Here is a 21,272-nt window from a genome sequence, read left to right as displayed (position 1 = left end):
CAGGGACCTGGGTTCAGTTCCTGGCTTGGGTCACTGTCTGAGTTCTCTCTGTATCTGCCTGGGTTTCCTCTGGGTGCTCTGGTTTTCTCCCACAGTCTGGAAAATGTGCTGGTTAGGTGCAGTGACCATGCTAAATTCTCTCTCAAGCAATGGGTGGCAATGAGGGAATTTTCACAAAAACTTCAGTACGGTGTTAATTAGTTGTGACACTAATAAATAAACTTAAAGTTTAAACTTAAACAGGTTCCCCTTTATCGAGGTTGCTTGTTACTTCCTCAAAGAACGTCAACAAATCAGTCAAACACAATTTGCTTTTCACAAAACCATGTTGACATTGCTTAATTGCATTGTGAATTTCTAAGTGCCTTGCTATAACCTCCTTAATAGATTCCAGCTATTTCCCTTTGACAGATGTTAAGCTGACTAGTTTGTAGTTCATGCTTTCTGTCCCTTTCCTGTCTTGAATAGAGGTGTTGGATATTCTATTTTCCAATCTGATGGGACCTTTCCAGAATCTAGAGAATTTTGGAAAATTAAAACTGACGCATCTACTATATCAGCAGCCATTTCTTTAAAGACCCTAGGATGAAGTCCATCAGTTCAATCTGGTTGGTCCAACCTAAATGTAGATTAAAATCACCCATGAATATTGTCGTACATTTCTCACAAGCTCCCATATTTCTTCCAATATACAATGTACTGCAGTCTGGTTACTGTTAGCAGGCCCTTAAACTATTCATAAATGACTTCTTACCTTTATAATTTCTCATCTCCATCCAAACTGATTCTACACCTTAAGCCCGAGAACAAGGATCACCTTTCTCTATTGTACCAATGTCATCCTTAATTAACAGAGCACCACTCCAGCTTTATCTGGCTTCCTGTTCTTCATAAATGTTATATGTCTCTGAAATTTCAGGTCCCAGTCATTGCTATCCTTCACAATGTCTCTGTAATGATGCTGAGATCATACATACTGAATTTGGTTTGTGCTGTCAATTCATCTGTTTTGTTATGAATGCTACATGCATTCGGATACATAACCTTTAGTTCTTGTCTTTTTTGTAACCACTCACCTTATCCACTGGTGCACTTTTGGGTTTGTGTGGTCTGTCACTTCCTGCCACACTGATCATCTTTTCCCTTTTCCCTACTTTGTTCTTTTCCCCTTGCCTTTTCTATTTCATCTACCATATCTTCCCTCGCTTGATCACTTCCCCCCACTATGTGATTAAAAGCCCTCTCTGTCGCTCTAGTTATATGATTAATGAAACACTTGTCCCAGTATAGATCAGGTGATGATTATCCCAGTGGTACAGCTCCTACTTTTCCCAATACTGGTGCTTGTGGCTGATGAATCGAAACCCATTTGTCCAACACTAATCCTTGATCTATGCGGTTAACCTTCAAACTGATTTACTCTATACCTGTTTGCTTGTGGCTCAGATATTATTACCTTTGAAGTGTGTTTTTTAATTTAGCCCCTAGCTGCTCATTCTGCTGTTGATACCTACCTGATCCTCACCCTCCCACTTCAAGTTCTTCTGCAGCTCAGAGCAGATAGCCAGAATGGTGTATGAATTCTTTTGTGTGTGATAGGTAGTTTTAAAACAGTAACGATATTTGTCAACTATCCTCCTTATCTTGCAATAATATTGTCATCTGGACTCCCCACTTTTGGCAGCAGAGAATTGTATCTATCCCCTTGACTATACTGTCCCCACCACTACATGCCTATTAACCACCCCTCCCCCCAACCACCACCACCATATACACACACACATACACATTTAAATGGCGTCCTGAACCATTGTGTCATGGTCAGTTTGCTCATCCACCCTGTAGCCTTCACTTTCATCCATGCAAGTGCAAGAACTTCAAACCGGTTGGAAATTGCAAGAACATATGCTCCTCCACTTCCACTTTCCGGGTCCCCATACCTGCCTCACTCACAGCCACACCTTCCTATCCCCAACCACTGACCAAGTCAAGAGAACCTATCCTAAGGGGTGTGATTACCTCCCAGTAAGTGTCCAGGTAACCTTTGCCTTCCCTGATGCATCATAGTGTCTGCAATTTGGCCTCCAGCTCAGTGACAATAAACCAAAGTTCCTCAAGACACTGACTGCAGACATGTGTGTCCTGGGTCACCCCCAGTGTCCAGGAACTCTCATATTCTGCAATTACCTGGCCTGCCATCTTCATTAAGTGTTAATTGATTTATTCCAAATTAATTTATAATTCATAAACAATTAATAAACAGATTCAAATTTCAGCATTTAATATTTTCAGTTGTTTGTGTTTCAGCTACAAAGTTGGATTGTGGCAATGTAATGCTACTCGAGCTGTTTTAAGCTAAGCTTGATTGCAAGTTCGGGAGGATAGTTGACAAATTGCATTAATGTTTTAAAACTATCTATCAAACACGAGATAATTCATGCAACACCTCGAATCAGATCAAAACTGAACCTATACATGCTAAGAGCCAATGTGCAAGGTCAGTCGCCACTCCCAACCAAAAATAGGAGCGAACTGTTTTCCTCCAGTATTACAAATACAATAACAAAATGACTGGTATGAAACACATGCTTTCTGTAAATATGGTTTTGTTTGTGTGTCACTAATTGTGGAGGAAGGGGAGTATTCTCACAATTTTGGTGAAAAAAAGGAATTTCAACCTCTGGAATAGCAACCTAGAAACATGGGAAAGAGCAACGGGAGCAGGCTATTTAGGCCTTTGAGCCTGTCCTGTCATAGAATCATCGAAACCCTACAGTACAGTCATTCAACTAGATCATGGCTGATCATCTAATTCCACACCACATTCCTGCATTAACTACAATGAAATTTATATTTAAAATATCTTTAATATCAAGAGCTGTGTCTTCTACTTACTCAATTCCTGAACCTCCAGAGCCTTCGAGGAGTAAAGGTTCACCACACACTGCATGAAGAAATCCTTCCTCATCTCAGTCCTAAATGGATCGCCTCTTATTCTGAGACAGTGGCCCATGGTTTTAGAACTCTCAACAAGGGGAAACATCCTTCCTGCATTTGCCCTGTCTAGCCCTGTGAGAATTTTGTCTGCTTCAGTGAGATCTGGGGTGGGATTCTCCAACACGTATGCCCCAAGAACAGAATTTCCCGCCTGAGCTCAAGGGCATTTGAATAATCCACCGAATTTTCTGTCTCACTTGCTACGATTCCTATGGCAGGCAAGACTGGAGAATTGTGGGCCACCTCTCATCCTTCTGAATGATACAATTTTATGCTGACCTACACAATTACAGAAAGACTTCTTTACCCCTGTACTTAAGCACTCTTGCAATAAAGGCCAACATAGCAATTACCTTCTGAATTGCTTGCTGCACCTGCATCTTAGCTTCCATGGCTTAAAACAATTATATCTTTACATGACCTGCTCTCTCCGCCTCAGTATTAAGCTTCATCACATGAACTAAATATACATGTACTGCACACAACGTGTATGTACATATGGTGTTTTTTTCTTTAATTAAAGCAGGATCCTCCAAATACCAAATGGTTTAAAAATGGATAAAATCACTTTTTAACCTTTTTTTTAGTTTTCTAGCTTTCACCTTTTTTTGTACCTGAGTTGAGCTGTTTTGAATTAACTTAACATTTTCGTATTCTGACAATTTGGCTTTCAAGTATTCAGGTCTCACCATCGCAGCCCCATGAAAATACTTACCACAAATCAGACACATAAATTTCTCATCTCAAGCCTTCTCACTTGTGAATTTAATGTTCCTGATGTTCACAGTCTAAATTTTAGGAACCAAAATCCTGGGTGTTTTATTTTGACAGGTACATTCTTCTCTTTAAGGGTGTTCCACCACCCCATCCCCCGTCCCTTCCGGTTTTCCTAACCAGTGCACTTTGTCAGAGCAGCGTAGCTGGAATTAGCAACTTAGTTGTGTAGGAGATTGAACATCATTTCTTTTCTGCAACGGACATTGACTAATTATGCATCGATAAAGTCCTCCTTACCAACATCTGGAGATCTTGCCAAAATTGAGAGATGTGTCCCACAGACTAGTCAAGCTGGTCAGACCAGCCTGACATAGTCATACCCATCAAATCACACCTTCCAGCCAATGTTTCAGACTTCTCCATCACCATTCCTGGGTATGTTGTGTCCCACCAGATGGACAGACGCACCAGAGATGGCAGCACAATGATATACAGTCTGAAAGGAATTGTCCTGGACTGCGAACTTCATGATGTATCATCATGGCATCAGGTCAATGTGGGCAAAGCAACCTCCTTCTGATTATCACCTTCAGCCCTCCCTTACCTGATGAATCCATGTTGAAAGCCACTTGGAAGGAACTTTGAGGATAACAAAGACTCAAGGTATATTTTGGGTGTGCTGACTTTGATGCCCATGACCAAGAGTGATTTGGTAGCACCCAGTACTGACCAGGTTGGCTGAGTGCTAAGGATGTATCTGCCAGACTGGACCTGCCTCAGGTATTGGGGAAACCAACAAGAAGGAAAAACCTGTTTCAACTTGCCCACACTAATATATCTTCTCTAGATGCACCGGTCCAGACTGATATTTGTAGGAGTGACCACGGTAAAGTCCTTGTGGAATGTGATGCCATCTTCACACTGAGGATACTATCTATCGTGTTTTATGGCACTATGATTGTGCTAAATGAGACAAAGTTGGAACAGATCCAGCAGCTGAAAACTGGGTAGGACGTCCAAGTGGTGCTGTGGATTATCAGCAGCAGCTTAATGGTGTCAAGCCACAATCTATAACCTCATGTCCCAACATATCCTCTATTCCATCAGTACCATCAAGCTGGGGGATCAACTCTGGTTCAGTGCCGAGTGCAGAAGAACATGTCAAAAGCAACACCACGCACACCGAGAAATGAATTGCCAAACTGGTGAATCTACAACCCAGGAAAACACCAGAAGTAGTATGTGATAGATAGAGTTAATCGACCCCATGACCAACAGGCCAGATCAAAGCTCTGACATCCTGCTGCATCCAATCATGAATGATGGTGAAAATTGAACAACTAACCAGAAAAGGAGGCTCTATAAATATCCCAAGTTCAATGCTAGGAGAGAACATAAGAACATAAGAAATAGGAGCAGGAGTAGGCCATCTAGCCCTTCGAGCCTGCCCCGCCATTCAATAAGATCATGGCTGATCTGTCGTAGCTCAGTTCCACATTCCCACCCTCTCCCCATAACCCTTAACCCTTAGAGCCCAGTACCTCTGTGCAAAAGATAATCATTATTAGCCAGAAGTGCTGAGCAGATGATCCATCTCGCCATCCTCCTGAGGTCCTCAGCATCAAAGATGCTGGTCTTCAGCCAATTCAATTCATTCCGGATGATTTGAAGGAATGGCTGAAAGCACTGTATACTGTAAAGACTATGGGCCCTTACAACATCCATCAATAGCACTGAAGACTGTGCTTTTGAACAAGCTGTACCCCTAGCTAAGTTGTTCCAGTACAGCAACTACCTGGCAAATTCCTCATGTATGTCCTGTCAAACAAAAAACAGGACAAACCCAATTTAGCAAATTACCAATCCATCAGTCTGTTCTCAATCATCAGCAAAGACTGAATGGTCATCATTGGTGCTGTTGATCAGCACTTGCTTCTCAATAACCTGCTCACTGATGCTCAGTTTGGGTTCTGCCAGGGCCACCCAGCACCAGACCTCATTAAAGCTTTGGTCCAAATATGGAAAGTAAAGCAGAATTCAAGACAGTTGGTGAGAGTGACTGTTCTTACGCAGATGGCATTTGACTGATCGTGGCATCAAGGAGCCCTGGCAAAGTTGAAGTTTATGTGATTTGGAGGGAAAATTCCCTCTGGCAGAGTCATACCTAATACAAAGGAAGATTGTGCTTGTCGAAGGCCAAACATGATCGTGACCAAAGGATCGGAACATCACCGTAGTAGCTCCTCAGGGTAGTGTCCAAGGCTCAACTATATTTCACTGTTTCATCGATGACTGTCTATCATGAGATCAGAGTGCGAGTCTTTGTTGATGATTGCACAGTGCTCAGTATCATTCTTGACTCTTTGGATATTGAAGCAGTTTGTGTCTAATGGAACAAGATATGGACAACATCCAGGCTTGGGCTAATAAGTGGCAAGCAACATTTGTACTACATAAGTGCCAGGCAACGACCTTCTTCAAAAAGAGAAAATCTAGCCATCGTCCCTTGACATTCAAAGCATTACCAACACTGAATACCCCACTGTCAAAATCCTGGGGGCTACCACTGACCAGAAACTTAACCAGTCAAAAAAGGTCAGGCCAGAGTCTGGGAATTCTCAGAAGTAACTCTCCTTCTGACTCTCCAATTCCCACAAACTACCTACAAAGTACAAGTCAAGAGTGTGATGGAATACTCTCCCCTTGCCTTGCTGAAGCAACACTCGAGAAGCTTGACACCGTCCAGGACAAAGCATGCAGATTGCTTGGCACCCCATTCATTGTCATTCACTTCCTCTATCACTGGGACACAGTGTAGCAGTGTGCATTATCTACCAAATTCACTGCAGCAACCCGTGAAGCTTCTTTCAACCGCAATTTCCAATAAACAAATTCTACCATCCTGAAAACCAAGGACAGCAGATATATGATAACACCATCATCTTCAAGTTCTTTTCCAAGCCATACAATACTTGAAACTATATCACTATTCCTTCATTTTCACTGGGTCAAAATTCTGGAACTCCATCCCTAACAGCACAATGGATGTTACTACATCAGATGGACTACAGCTGTGCCACAAGGTTCTCAAAGACATTTGGGAATGAACGATAAAATGCTGGCCTTACCAGGGATGTCCACATTCCATACAAGAATAAAGCAAAATGAAACATCTGAATGTTTTTCTACAGTAACCAGGCTGTATAAACACATGTTGTATTTGTTCTTGTAGTATGTTAAGTAATATTGGTGTGCTTTCCCCAGAGCCAAAAACGTAGGGTTAAATTATAATAGGAGAATGTTTTTGTCCCCATCGTAGGAACCACCTAGTAAAATTGCTGTGTCTTTGAAACCATTTGATCTTGCCCAGTTCTTTGTTTTACCATCTTACTTCCACATTCTCCTCTTCTCCTTTGCTTTTGTTTTACTTTGATCTTTTGCTATTTGTTTTAGTATTCCCCTTGCAACTACATTTCACAGTTTTAAATATGTTGCACTGAATCTAGCAGTAAGTAATTTGCAGGAAGTCATTCGTTGATAAGTTTCTGTTGAATGATTTAAAATTGTAAAACACTGCATCACGAAATACCTATTATTTAAACAAATCCTAAAATAGACACTGTAATTGCCTATTCCCGTTGTTTTAATGCACCATTGACAATCCAGTACTCCAAAGGTTAATACTATTTAAATAACCTGATCTCATGGTTTTAATAAGCAAGTTGATAGCAATAATGAGAAGCTCCATTCCTATTAACAAAATTAATTCTATCTGCAAACCTGAAATAATCCTGTTTAGAACAGAAGATAGACATTCGATTAAGCATAGCATACAACGAGTGCAAGACCTGTTTCAATATATATTGTAATCTGATCTACCTGATGTGTTAATTGGAACCTGATAATGATATTAAAAGCTTTATTTTTTTTGTTTGTTTCAACGAACAGACACTCAATCCCTTTGCCACAGCTTTCAGAATGATTGAGTAGCGATTTAGTTCCTAATTATCATTCAGAATTTGGCATTGCTTCAGTGGTCATGCACTTGCTTTTGAGTCAAGCAATTGTGCATCCAACTCCCACCACAGAAATCCGTGTATGTTTCAGTCCAATGCAGGACTATTGGGTGAGAAATTGAACTGTGGGCTCACCTGTTCTCTCTGGTAGAAGTAAAAGTTCCATAGCATTATTTGAAAAGGGTATGGGAAGTTCTCCCAGTGTCCTGGCCAATTTTTATCCCGAAACCAACACAAAAATACAATTGTTTGGTGCTTTTGTTGTTTGAGACCCCTTGCTGTGTATGAATTGGCTGCTGCATTTGTCCATATTACAAGAACAGCATACTTTAAAATCACTTTGGGATGTTCAGTGTTCAGGAAGTTTCTATAATTTGCTTATGTAAAGCCCTACTAATCTACCTCAGGCTGTCATTAAGATGTCAAAAATTGACCAAATCCAACAAGTTGCTTCTTTCTTTGTAGATTTTGAGAATATCAAGGAAGATTCAATTTCTAACAACAACATATTAAAAGTACACCTATTTTTAGAGATTTAATTTAAGAACATGCATTTTAACCAGAATTGCTGTTTTACCTAAACTTCCAAAGTTAAGTATGAAACATAGTAGAATAAAATTAGACTTTGTTATGCCCATTTTAAAAGTGTAAAAGAGATATCTAAAGTGCCTATCGTCTACTTAAAGGATCTCTGAACTAATATTGGATCAGGCGATGTTTTTTATTCAGCCCTAAAACATACATTAAGTCCTTTGCCAAGTACACACAGGGCTCCACATCTGCTAAATTTCCTCTTCCTGAAATTGGAGTGAGTGGCTCAGGCTTTAGGTTTGCTTTGCTCAGGATTCTAGGCTGCAGCCTATATAGGAGCTGGCAATAGAAACACATTTGCTCCATGTTGCAGTTGTCAAAAATATTGCTATGAGATCAAGAGGAATACCGTAAAAATAAAATAACTGGCAGGTAGCTCCTTCCTATTACCACTGCAATCCCACCTCTCAGGACTTGTATCAAGAGCATTGACTGCTGGACAAACAGCCTGATGTTCACCCACTTTAAATTTGTGAGCTGTTTTTGGAGGCAGGGCAAGTGCCAGCAATTCAACCATAAGGCCCAAGGCTCAATTTTGGGCAAGCCTGAGAGGGCAGTCAGCACTTCAGCTTTAGATCTCATCTGATAGACACACCTCTGACAGTGTAGCATTTCCTCAGTACTGCACTGAAATATCAATCTAGATACTACATGCAAGGCCATAGAGTGGGAATTGAACTCACAATCTTCTAACTCAGAGCCAAGAGATTGCCATGGCTAACCACAAAGAGTGTCCAACAAGTAAAATAAACTTCTACATTGTGTCATAGAGGCAAATACCCCAGAAACCATCTTCAGATGCTTCATCAATGATCTCCCTTCCATTATAAGGTCAGAAGTGGGTATTTTCAGTGCTGATTATACAATGTTCAGCACCATTTGTGACTCCTCAGATACTGAAGCAGTCCACGTCCAAATACAGCCTATGTCCAGGCTTGGACTGACAAGGTGTAAGTAATATTTGTGCCATACGAGTGCCAAGCAATGACCATCACCAACAAGAGATGATCTAACCATAGCTCTTTGACATTTGATAACATTGCCATCGCTGAAGACCCCACCATTAACATCCTGAGGGTTACCATTGACCAAAAACTGAACTGGACCAGCCATTTAAATACTGAAGCTATAAGAGCAGGTCAGAGGCTAGGAATCCTACAACAAATAACTCATCTCCTGACTCCCCCAAGCCTATCCACCATCTACAAGGAGCAAGCCAGGAGTGGGATGGAACACTCTCCCCTTGCCTGGGTGAATGCAGTTCCAACAACACTCCAGCTCAACACCATCCAGGTCAAAGCAGTCCACTTCATTGCCACCGCATTCAGAAGTATTTACTCCCTTCACCACCAACACACGGTTACAGCAATGTGTACCAGATGGAACTCACTAAGGCTACTTAGGGAGCTCCTTCCAAACTCATGACTGTTACCATCTCGAAGGACAAAGACAGCAGACATGTGGAAACACCACCATCTGAAAGTTCCCCTCCAATCCACTGAGAATCCTGACTTAGAAACTTTCTTTGACTGTCACAGGATCAAAATCCTGGAACGACCTCCCTAGCAGCATAGTGCGTGTATCTGGATTGTAGCTGTTCAAGAAGAGAGCTCATAGCTACCTTCCAAAAGGCAAGAAGAGATGGCAATAAATGCTGTTCCAGCCATCAATGTACACATCCCACGAATTAATAAAAAAAGCAATAATTTAAGTCACAATTTATTTCTACTATGGGAGGACATTAGTCTCTTTCAGGAAGGATTTTTAAGTTATTTCACAGGATGTAGACATCGCTGGTTAGGCCAGCATTTGTTGTCCATCCTTGACCTTGCAAAGGTGGATGAATTCAGATGGACTGAATGGCCTTTTCCAACTTAATTGTCCTGTGAGAATGTATTGTAAAATATGTTCCTGGAACAATCCGTTCAGTGGCAGGGTGGCACAGTGGTTAGCACAGCTGCCTCACAGTTCTAGGGACCTGGGCTCAATTCCTGGCTTGGGTCATGTCTGTGAGGAGTTTGCATGTTCTCCCCATGTCTGCATGGTTTCCTCTGGGTGCTCAGGGTTCCTCCCACAATCCAAAGATGTTCGGGTTAGGTTCATTGCAGATTAGCAGAGTAAATATGTAGGGTTGTGGGAATAAGGCCGAGGAGGGATTGTGGTTAGTGCAGAATTGATGGGCCGAATGACCTCCTTCTACACGTAGGGATTCTAATAAAATATTCTAATAATTCGGTGAATATGGCAGCATGGTGACACAGGGCAGCACAGTGGTTGGCACTGCTGTCTCACAGCACCACGGACCCAGGTTCAGTTCCCGGCTTGAGTCACTGTGTGGAGTTTGCATGCTCCCCCCGTGTCTGTGTGAATTTCCTCTGGGTACTGTGGTTTCCTCCCACATTCTGAAAGACGTGCTGGTTAGGTGCATTGACCCGAACGGGCGCTGAAGTATGGAGACGAGGGGAATTGCACAGTAACTTCATTGCACTGTTAATGTAAGCCTTTCTTTGACCAATAAATAAACTTTACTTTTACTTTACTTTGCAAATTCCCATCCCCTAATGTCCATGTGTTACATACTTGCACCCAGAGCTGACTCAGTCACTTGTTTATTGTTTAATTGCACATATTGCCGGGACATCACTTTAGTTTCACAAGATTGCACCTGGAAAGATTGAAATTGTGAACAGAACCATGATGATTATCAAGTGTTCTGATCATTTCACCATAGTATTGCATGTCCAAATTGTAAATTCTCTGACAGACTTCTCTTACTGGGCCAACGAATACAAAGTTTGTGAGCCAAGTGGACGTTTATAGTTGTGCAAAGCAGCCAAATTAAGAAATAAAATGATTTATAATCTATTGTAGGTACATCATTTTAATTATACCTTTAGAGAACTCAATGATCTGACGTAGTTACTGTATGTAGGAAATTTGTTTCATAGAAATGTTCACAACACAGTGAAGTTAAATGGTTCTTTGATGTCACTATTTAATGAAATTGCTTTCTAAATTTGGAATCTATATACATTGAGTGAACAATTTGATAAGCTTTGTAACTAAATGTTGAAATGATGCTGCAAAAATGCCTAATTATCTACATGCCTTTACAAAACCCATTAATTTATCTTTCTCTTTCAGTTGCTGACTGACCTGCTGTTTATTTCCGGCAATTTCTGTTTTTATTTCAGATTAGCAGATTCACACATTCCTTTTTATCTGTATTTATCTCTTTAATCCCATTGTGCCTGGTACTATATGAAGTGTCAGATCAAAAAGAATTTGAGACGGTAATGCTGCATCTATTAACTTGGGACAGGTCCTGTTGGCAGCACCATGCAGTCCGCACAATCTTTTCATGCTGCAATTTGATCAGTTCAGTAATACTGCTACTATGGAGTTACTTATGTATGTTTCAAAATGTAAGCGGACTTCCGTTCTTCCTGCAGTCAGCTTTTAATATTAAGAGAGTGTTGATGTAGTGGGGAAGCAGAGAAGATTTTTTGATCCAATATTAAAACCATTCTGTACAAAGTTGCACAAGTTTTTCAGAGATTCAATGGATTATCTAGACATTTTTAAATTGAGGCTTTGTATCGGAGTGTATTTATATCCTTAACCAATGTGAAGATTGATACACTGTGAGGATGCCCTGTGGGAGGCAGGCCCTAGGCCACACAGTACGCACAAAATCAACTGCCCTGATAGTGACATTATACTACTACTTTCTGAGATTAACTTTGAAATGCTTCATATCAATGCAAAAGTACAGCAGATTCCACCCTGAACTTGTATGTTTTAAACCCTGAGGAAGGAAAAAGAAAGAACATTTTTGTTGCTCATCCTTTGAGTTTGTCCCACAACAGCAGTTTTCCAAAAAAAAACTATTTCTTGGGAATTTGGGCTAATAAACATCCTGTACATGATTTTGTTCGAAATTCCTTTCTCTGGCTGTATTCCCCTGTCTATTATTACCAATCTCATCTGTTCAATTATTTGCATAGATCAGCTCTCATAATCAGCAGCTCCAATCTAAGGAGACAATTTGCTGGATCATCTACGTGCAAGGAATATTGGAAAATTGGATCAGAGCACACTTGAAACATTTTCCACCCAATTTACATTATTGAAGGATAATTATATGGGTTTCTCTGCACATATGCCTGGTTTTCTGGAACTCACTGCTCCCAGTGTGCCCAGGCTTGGAGACAGGAAACAGAAATTAGGGCAAGATACGCCCCACGGGCTTCAGGACCCCAAAATCAGGGCCAAATTGGGGTCAGAATCCCACACTGTGTGGGAAGAAACTCAGCTGTGACTTTACCTGAATTGGGCAATTAATGGCTAGAGGGTGGACTCTCCACCTAATTAAGGAGGACAGGTGGGGTCTGGAAGTGGGAGGGCCAGTAAGAGGTCCTCCAGCAATGAAGAAACAGCAGGTCGTCTTTCCAGGTAAGTCAGAGAGGGGCACCCCAAAACGGATTTGCTCTCCCTCCAAATGTTTTAACTTCAAAATAAAAATTGCCCTTTGCAGCTAAGCAACCATTGTAGAGTGGGAATTTCTTCTCAGGGCAGCCCGTGGGTACAGCTGAAGCTAGGCATATGGGGAGGGCTTAGAAGTTTTATTCGGGCATTGGCCCCTCTGCCTGCCACTGGGAGACTGCCTCCAGGCAACTGGCCTGTTCCCCAATGCCTTGGGGCTGTGGAGGGGAGGGGGAGCCGAATGACTGGCTGGAACATTCCAGTTAGCCTCTGACAATAGACCCGAATTGGCCTTCAGTAGACTCTGTTGGCTACGATCATTTGCAGGTGGATGGTATTGCCACTTGGGAAATGGCCTGGGGGAGAATGTGTCGAGAAAGTGGCAGACTGGCCAATGGTGAAAACTGTTTGTGTCTGCCCGCCCACTTCCATGCTCACACCTATCAGAGGCTAAAAGTTCTCCCCATAGAATAATCTATGGCTCAGAAGGAGGCCATTCACTCCATTATGTTCATGCCAGCCAAAAAACTTTTCAGCCTAATCCAGCCAATCACCTCTTGATTTGTTGCCCTGCAGGTTATGACCCCTCAGGTATATATCCAAGCATGGTTTAAGTTTATTGAGTTTCTTCCTCTATCTGCCAACCTTTCAGCCAGCAAGTTCCAGACCCTCACCACATATTCCCAATTCCCCCTTAATATTTCCACTAATTACTTTAAATCTAAGCCACCTAGTTATTGACATCTCTGTTAAGAGAAATGTGTCCATCTACCAAGCTATCTAGGCCCTTCATCTCATTATTATGCTCAATTTAGTAGTCCATTAATATCTGCTTGCAGTCTATCGGTTTCTTCCTCACTATCATCCACACAGCCAATTCTCATATTATCTCTATGCCAAGTTAACTTAAACCCTAACCCAATAGCACCAGCAGACTGCCCTGCAAGGACATTTAGGTGCAACTCACTTAGCTTGCATAGGTCCCACCTCCCCTCGAACCAGTCTCATTTTGCAGGAATCTAAAACCCTCCCTCCAGCGCTGTCTCCCCAGACACATATTTGTCTGCTGTAACCTCCTATTGCCATACTCAGTAATATATGGTATCAGGAGTAATTCTGAGATTGCTACCTTTGAGGTCCTGCTTGCTGGTCTCCTTCTCATTTTCATAAAATCTGCTTGTGGAACCTTATCCCTCTTACTTCCTATTTCAATGGTTTTGATATGGATCATGACCTTTGCCTGTCCACCCTCTCCACTCAGAAGTCTCTACAGCTGCTCAGTGACATCCTTTACCCTGGCACCAATGAGGCACATACCATCATGGACTCATGTCTGCAGCCTGCATATGTGTCTGTTCCCTGATTATAGACCCCTATCGCTATTGCTTTCCCAATTTTTCATCTGTGTGCCACTGAGCTACCGGTTACACTGTGGACTGGCTGCAATCCGCAGGGGAATCATTACCCTCCCCGTAATTCTGAACTGAATGCCAGTTGAAGAGTGGGATATATCCTGCCTGGTCCTCCACAATTACAAGGCATTTACCTAGTCTCCCTTTGCCCAAGTACCCTTAAGCTGCAAGGTGACAGCATTCAGAAACATGCTACTCACATAGCTCAAAACCTCATGACCACACCACAGTGATGCCAGCTGCTTACACTCTAAAAGATGGAACTCTTTGACGACTCTTCCTGGACATGCAGTTGCCCAGAGCTTGAGAAGCATCTTTGCGTTCCCACAGGGAACAGGATGCATACTCCATGGGATTGAGACAACCTTTCATGCCACTATTTATCGGACTAGCTAAATTTAACAAAAAAAGCTAAAAAAATGTCACCAGCTACTCATCAATCAACATTGTGCTGACGTCACTTTTAGTTTTGTTTATTACTTCACTCCCCAATTCTCACACTCCTTCAAGGCTCCAGCTCCAAACTCCTTCGTGTCAGCTGCATTTACCTATTGGCTCCCAACATTGTTTTCCCTCAGGCTTGTTCCCTCTGATTAATGCTATCATAGTGCCATATAATGAGGCTATGTTACATATCCAGTAGACCAAGGAGGAAGGTATCTGGGTAATTTTATAGATTTAGATTCCAAATGCAGTGTTGCCTGTCGGGAGCACAATTCCTTAAAAGTACCTCCATAGTTGATTGGTGACTAATCAAAGAGGAAAATTGACAGCACTTTAACAATATGCTGAAGGCACCTGTTTTAATAGGGTTTTTTCAGAATGCCCTCACTTTAACATCAAAGCATGCACCAGAACAAAGCTTTAATTGTCATTTTCCAATATAATAGATCAATTGTTTTAACTGCAGCCATCAAGCTGTGTATTCGGTTGGTTTTGACAATATTTCCATCTGTTGCTCCTCAGTTTCACAGTTCATCAAAGCAATATACAATGCTGTAAAAAAATTAACAAATGATTGGTGATGGATTGTTTGGGACCGTGTGCATCTTTATCATGCATTCCTTCCATTATTTTCTATATAATATACAAATATTGACTTTTTTTTAACAGTTGTGGTATCAAAATATCCCCGCACTGACTTTAAAATGATCTATTACAGATTTTGGCTCAGTCCAAAAAGGTATTGTTAACTTACGGGATGTTTTGACACAATAACTAAGAAAAAAACAGTGACTATTTGTGTAATATATAATTGTTAAGATGTCAGTAAAAGGTTCCATCTTTACTTTTCCAGAGTGAACTACATCCAGGAATGCAGGCAGATAAAGGAGGGTTCATCTGGAAAGATAGGTGGATAACCCTTATATGTTTTTATGTTGTTGTTAAAGGGTTATCTTCTGTTATTTTATCAAAATTATCATTATGCATGTAGAATGATGTATTTATTATGTTGCACCATGCCAGAAGTTATATTGTTTTGTTTTACAGGAAAGAAGAATTCGCTCCTCCTACATAAGGTCCAACGTGATCTGAACACTGGTGTTTTTGATAATCAAGAGACTGAACTTCTCAAAAAGATGGTGAAGCAGGACCGGGAGATGGTGCAATTGATGGAAACACCCCTTAATACATCTTTTGGAGTATTTCCCCCATTTTCTGGCAACTCAGTCATCAGAGCTTCTATGCAGTCACAGCCACCAAATATAGCTCAGTTAGATTTTCAGCAGACTTCTTCACCAAATTTGAATACCAATTCACCATCTTCTCAGTCATACACAAGGCCGCCCCAAGTGGTTCAGACTGCACGCAACCAGAGTTCATCCACGCCTAGCCCTCAGGCAGTGGTGCCATCACCTGGTTCTTTTAATGCTGTAGTTTCCAGTCCTTCTGTTCAAAGTCCATTGGCAAGCCGAACTTTCCAATATGGTTCATCAAATGTGTCACAGATGTCCTTGATGCAGCAACAGCAAGTACACATCCCAGCCCAACGGCGTGATTCTAACAAAAGCGCACAGGGCTTGCAAACAAGCAGCCTGAGCAGAGAAGCAAGACCTCTCTCAGCATCTCAGCCCTCTCTGCCTCACGAGGTGACACCATTAATTGCCAGACCGCATCCATCTTCCGGAGAATCATTAGCAACCGTACCTGCACCTCTCTCCACAACGCAAGGTGCGGGGCCTCAAGGAGGGATCCGAAGCACTGTTCCTCAAAGGGTGGCCCTCTTCCGGCATATGTCCTCAGGAGCTTTGCCACCACTCCGAGGGCCACAGGTAGCTCCACCAGCCCAAAATGTGGAGACATCTACAGTCTTAAATACAGATACTAATCAAGGAAGACCACGATTTCCCTCCAATTTATGACCTTAAAGGTTTTTGTTCAATACCGACTTGTTATCGTTAAATACTGAGATTCTTCACCAATGAACTATAAGTCAACCTCATCATTCATGAGGATAGTCTTATCATCTCCTGACAGATTGGACACTGCTGTCCTCATCACATGCACAGCTCAACGAATGTAAGATATGACAGAATAAAAGATTATAAATCATAGTTTTCAGAGTTCTAATTAGTATATCACCAGTCTTCCTTCCCCATGGATTTTGGACATGTTGAATTGTTTTATAAACTCTTGTAAAATAAGAGCAATGTAACAATAACTCATCAGCTGGATCAATAATATTGTTGAAACAAAAATCTCTTTGAGTGCACAACAATGCATATCCAGTTCAGGACTGAGTTTTTAAAAAGTATATCAATGCTGCTTCATATAGCATCATCTACACCATTCAGTGTTTCTTGCTTGAGAACTATTCATCAAGATATTGTGTCCTTTATCAGCAAAGCATGCAACATCTAATATGTTTTGTAATGAACTTTCAATAGATAATTCTGTAAATTCTGTTCCAGTATTATACTGGGTGATATTTCTGCATGTTCATAGATGGACTAAGGACCAACTTGAAAAAAAAATCTGACATCTCTTCTAAATAGATAAGACATTCCTTATTTCAGCTTCAATGTTAAATGTATGCTTCATTTTAATGAATTCCGCTAAAGAACATTTACCTACGACATGCAAATGGACAAAAGAATGCATCCATATCTTCAATGTTACTATAAATACAAAATTGCTTATTGTGGTAACTAGGAATTTTTCATTCATTTTATTTTCTTCCTTACTTGTATCATTATTTCCCATTAAGCTTTAATAAAATAAATAAATTTGTAGGCCAGGAAGATAGTTTAAAAAAAATACATTCAAAGGCATCACTTGATGTCGGTGAATACTGTGCTGTGCAATTTGCAATGTCTTATTTCATTGAAACAGTGGTTATTTGTTAGATAACACCGACAGGTCAGGTTAAACAGATCTTTTTCCTTTATTTTGTTTCCTTGTTTTCATTGTATTTGGTAACATATCTTCTATGTTTAAAATTTGTAGTTCATACGTGTTGATTTTAGAGGAAAATAAAATCCACATTTATTTCTGTGTATGATGTTATGATGCATCATTAAAGATAAGATTTAAAGCCATACTCTCATATAATTTTAATGGTATTTTTAAACTCCTTAAGAAGTTCATATTGATTGTAAACTGCTTCTACTTTTTGTCTCTGTAAACTTATTTTTGAAACATCTTTTTAAAATTGTGAGGTCATTGGTCTTAACACTGGTTCGGAAGGTCATGAGAAGTCCCATATCCTTTCAGTGTGATTCGGTTTTGTACCAAAATTAAATCAGTCCCGAATGTCTGATCAAACTGAAATTCACAGACATGTTTATCTCTTTCAACAAGGCTACAGTATTTGTCTGATAATTTTTCACACTTCAACGAATAGTACTGTGATTGTCTATGATCTTGATGAATAACGGATACATTTGACTAAAATCTTGTTTATAAATTCAGTCACTTTGCCACAGGAGAGAATATGGCTTTAACTTGAACAGTATGTTTATCACAAGCAGCACAAATGGCTACATTTTTTTTTTGGAATGCAAAACAATGATTATTACTAAAGGAATCTGATGGAACAAATAAAGGAAAATGATTATTTCAATAGGAAATTGTGTTTTGTGAGGTTCCTTCTTGTGTCTTTCGATTCGTTTAACATTATTTTGCTTTCCTTTGCAATTATTTTAAAAGGATTATCTTTGTAAAAGACATTCATAAGTTATGGTGCCTAAATTGTGGTCATTTTATATTTGTATGAATGCAAAAGAAAGTTAAATTTTTTTTTAAAATCTCCATCTTCATAATTTGAGATAAAGTGATTGGAAATCCAGAGAGCCAATTTCAATGGATAAAGCCATCCATGTATCTGTTTGAAAGTCAGGTTTATGCTCATTGCAGATGGCACAAATTAATGTATATATCAATCTATATGCAGAAATTGAATAAGATTGAATAGGATTATCATTATGTAAATTATAAAAGATATATATATATACTGAATTCTGGTGTTGACACCATGACCTCAAATAGATAATCTTTGTATATATTTACATTAAGATGTGATAATGCTGCACAGTTTAACTGTAGTTCTCATGTTCATTAACTCCATGTGGCAAAAGCAGGGGCTGTTTGGATGTACAATGTTAGATAATGGTGCTACTGGAAGAAGCATTGAATGTGACATTCTTGTTGAAAGACAACATAGTGGATGAGCTAAATTATTTTTTTGCTGTCTTTGCCTGTAATGAAACTTTAATGGACATTTGAACATAAAAGGAGCAAAATATTAAAAATCAACATTATCCAAAGTGAGTGGCTAATCAGTGAGGTTCTTCAGCTATGCAACCTGGAAATCTAGAATCAGAATCATATAATGCTTAGAGTGGAGAAACAGGCCATTCAGCTCATCGAGTCTGCACCAAAGCCATTTCCGTAACCCCACATATTTACCCCGCTAATTGCCCTAACCTACTGTGCATTAAGGGGCAATTTAGCATGTCCAATCCACCTAACCTGCACATCTTTGGACTGTGGGAGGAAACCAGAGCACCTGGAGAAAACCCACACAGACACAGGGAGAATGTGCAAACTCCACACATACAGTGACCTGAGGCCAGAATTGAACCTCAGTCCCTGATACTGTGAAGCAGCAATACTAACCACTGTACCACCGTGCCGCCTAATAACAATGGATGAGCAGGCAATCACTTCACCCTCTCGACCACCTCATTTCTTTTAAAGAAAGCTAGGTAAAGTAAAGTTTATTTATTAATCACAAGTAAGGCTCACATTAACAACACAATGAAGTTACTGTGAAATTCCTCTAGTTGGCACGCTGCGGCATCTAACCGGTACGTCTTTCAGACTGTGGAAAGAAACCAGAGCACCTAAAGGAAGCCCAGGCAGACACAGGGAGAATGTGCAAATTCCAAACAGAGAGTGACCCAAGCCAGAAATCGAACCCGGGTCCCTGGCACTGTGAGGCAGCAGTGCAAACTGCTGACAAGCTCGCGTGGAACTCCATTGTTTCATTTTATAGTCTACAATCAGACATGTCCTATCCAGGAATGAATTGCCCTTTGTTTACACAGGTTTCTAGCCCTTAGATTTCTGTTTTCCCAAAACAAAGTATTTTTACTTGTTTGTGGATTAAGTGGGTTGCTGGCAAGGCCAATATTTATGGACCTAATAAGCCTTGAGAATGAGCTGCTGAGCAGTCGATCTGGTGTAAGTACATTCATGGTGCTGTTAGGAAGAGACCTCCATGGTTTTTTGCCCAGTGATGGTGTCAGTGGCAACATAGTTAGAATGGTACACGACTGAGAAGAAGAACTTCCAGGTGATGGTGTGCCAATGCATCTGCTGTCCTTGTTCTTCTAGGTGGTAGAGCTCGTGAGTTTGGAAGGTGCTGTTGAAGGAGCCTTGGTGGGTTGCTGCACAAGGCAAGGTATTTATTGACCAGCCAATTCGCTGCCATCCATTCTGCTCACTAGCCAAAGTTAAAAATACCAATTATATTGCAGGTGTTTAATGCATGGTAAATTTATGCAGCAGTGGTAAATTTCCTGCTACTTTCTACCCATGGCAAGAATCTGAGCCAGGCTAGCAGACTGGTCAACCCTTAATGCCTGGGAACAGTATTTCTTCTGTAACAGAATATTCATCCTGTAGGCTCTCCGCCCACATTCCTCTTTTATGTTGCAACACTACTACACTCTGTGTTCACCCCTGGGAAATACCCCTCCCCAGTTCACTTGCAACTTCAAAATCACAACTATCTTTAGTTCTACTTTTGCCACTATTTTTGTAGATATCGATTTGCTCAACCTCACTCTTACCTTCGCCTTTGAAACCTGATCGCCACTAAAACCATTACTTCCTCTCACCCCCCCCCCCCCCTAGCTGATCCCCCTAGTATGGCCTTCATCTCTGTTCCTTTCATCCAAGGGATGCAGACTTGAACTATTATAGTCTTTAGTCATTTACTGCCAGCTCTGACTGGACCACATGAAGCGTTGTCGGCTCACTATTCCAGGACTCTCCTGTAATGTAAGATAACCGCAATTTGTTCTCTCTGCTACAGACCATCTTCTTAATGTCTTCTCTCCTGCCTCTTACATCATCATCACCATAAAGTCGTAGAGGTTTACAGCATGGAAACAGGCTCTTTGGCCCAACTTGCCATTGCTGGCCTTTTTTTTTAAACCCCTAAGCTGATCCCAATTGCCCGCATTTGGCCCATATCCCTCTATACCCATCCTACCCATGTAACAATCTAAATGCTTTTCAAAAGACAAAAGGACCTCTACTACCACCTCTGGCAGCTTGTTCCAGACACTCACTACCCGCCGTGTGAAAACATTGCCCCTCTAGACACTTTTGTATCTCTCCCCTCTCACCTTAAACCTATGCTCTCTAGCTTTAGATTCCTCTACCTTTGGAAAAAGATGTTGACTATTACCTTATCTATGCTTCTCATTTTATAGACCTTATAGAATCACCCCTAAGCTTCCTACACTCCAGAGAAAAAAGTCCCAATCTATTCAGCCTTTCCTTATAACTCAAACTATCAAATCCGGATAGCATCCCAGTAAAT

At 40.8% G+C, this 21,272-nt stretch overlaps 1 protein-coding gene across 3 annotated transcripts in view; it reads left to right on the top strand.

Annotated features, from left to right (window-relative positions):
* Positions 1 to 18,968, top strand: part of LOC145340919 (potassium/sodium hyperpolarization-activated cyclic nucleotide-gated channel 1-like) — a 279,038-nt gene extending 260,070 nt beyond the window's left edge. Inside the window, exons 8-9 of one of the 3 annotated variants that reach the window (XR_013886320.1) lie at positions 15,516 to 15,571; positions 15,710 to 15,803. Coding sequence is in view for 2 of the 3 variants with exons in the window: in XM_080185500.1 (XP_080041626.1) it covers positions 15,710 to 16,581 (872 nt within the window). In the remaining variant the exon portion in view is untranslated. Of the gene's footprint in view, positions 1 to 15,515; positions 15,573 to 15,709 lie in introns of those variants that run through there. The other 2 variants (XM_080185500.1, XM_080185514.1) reach the window with 2 other exon arrangements.
* Positions 18,969 to 21,272: the final 2,304 nt, after the last annotated feature.

The sequence above is a fragment of the Carcharhinus amblyrhynchos genome, chromosome 1 (genome assembly GCF_965287045.1).
Source record: "Carcharhinus amblyrhynchos chromosome 1, sCarAmb.v2.hapA, whole genome shotgun sequence".
Lineage (NCBI taxonomy): Eukaryota > Metazoa > Chordata > Chondrichthyes > Carcharhiniformes > Carcharhinidae > Carcharhinus > Carcharhinus amblyrhynchos.
This window is presented reverse-complemented; position numbering and strand designations above follow the sequence as displayed.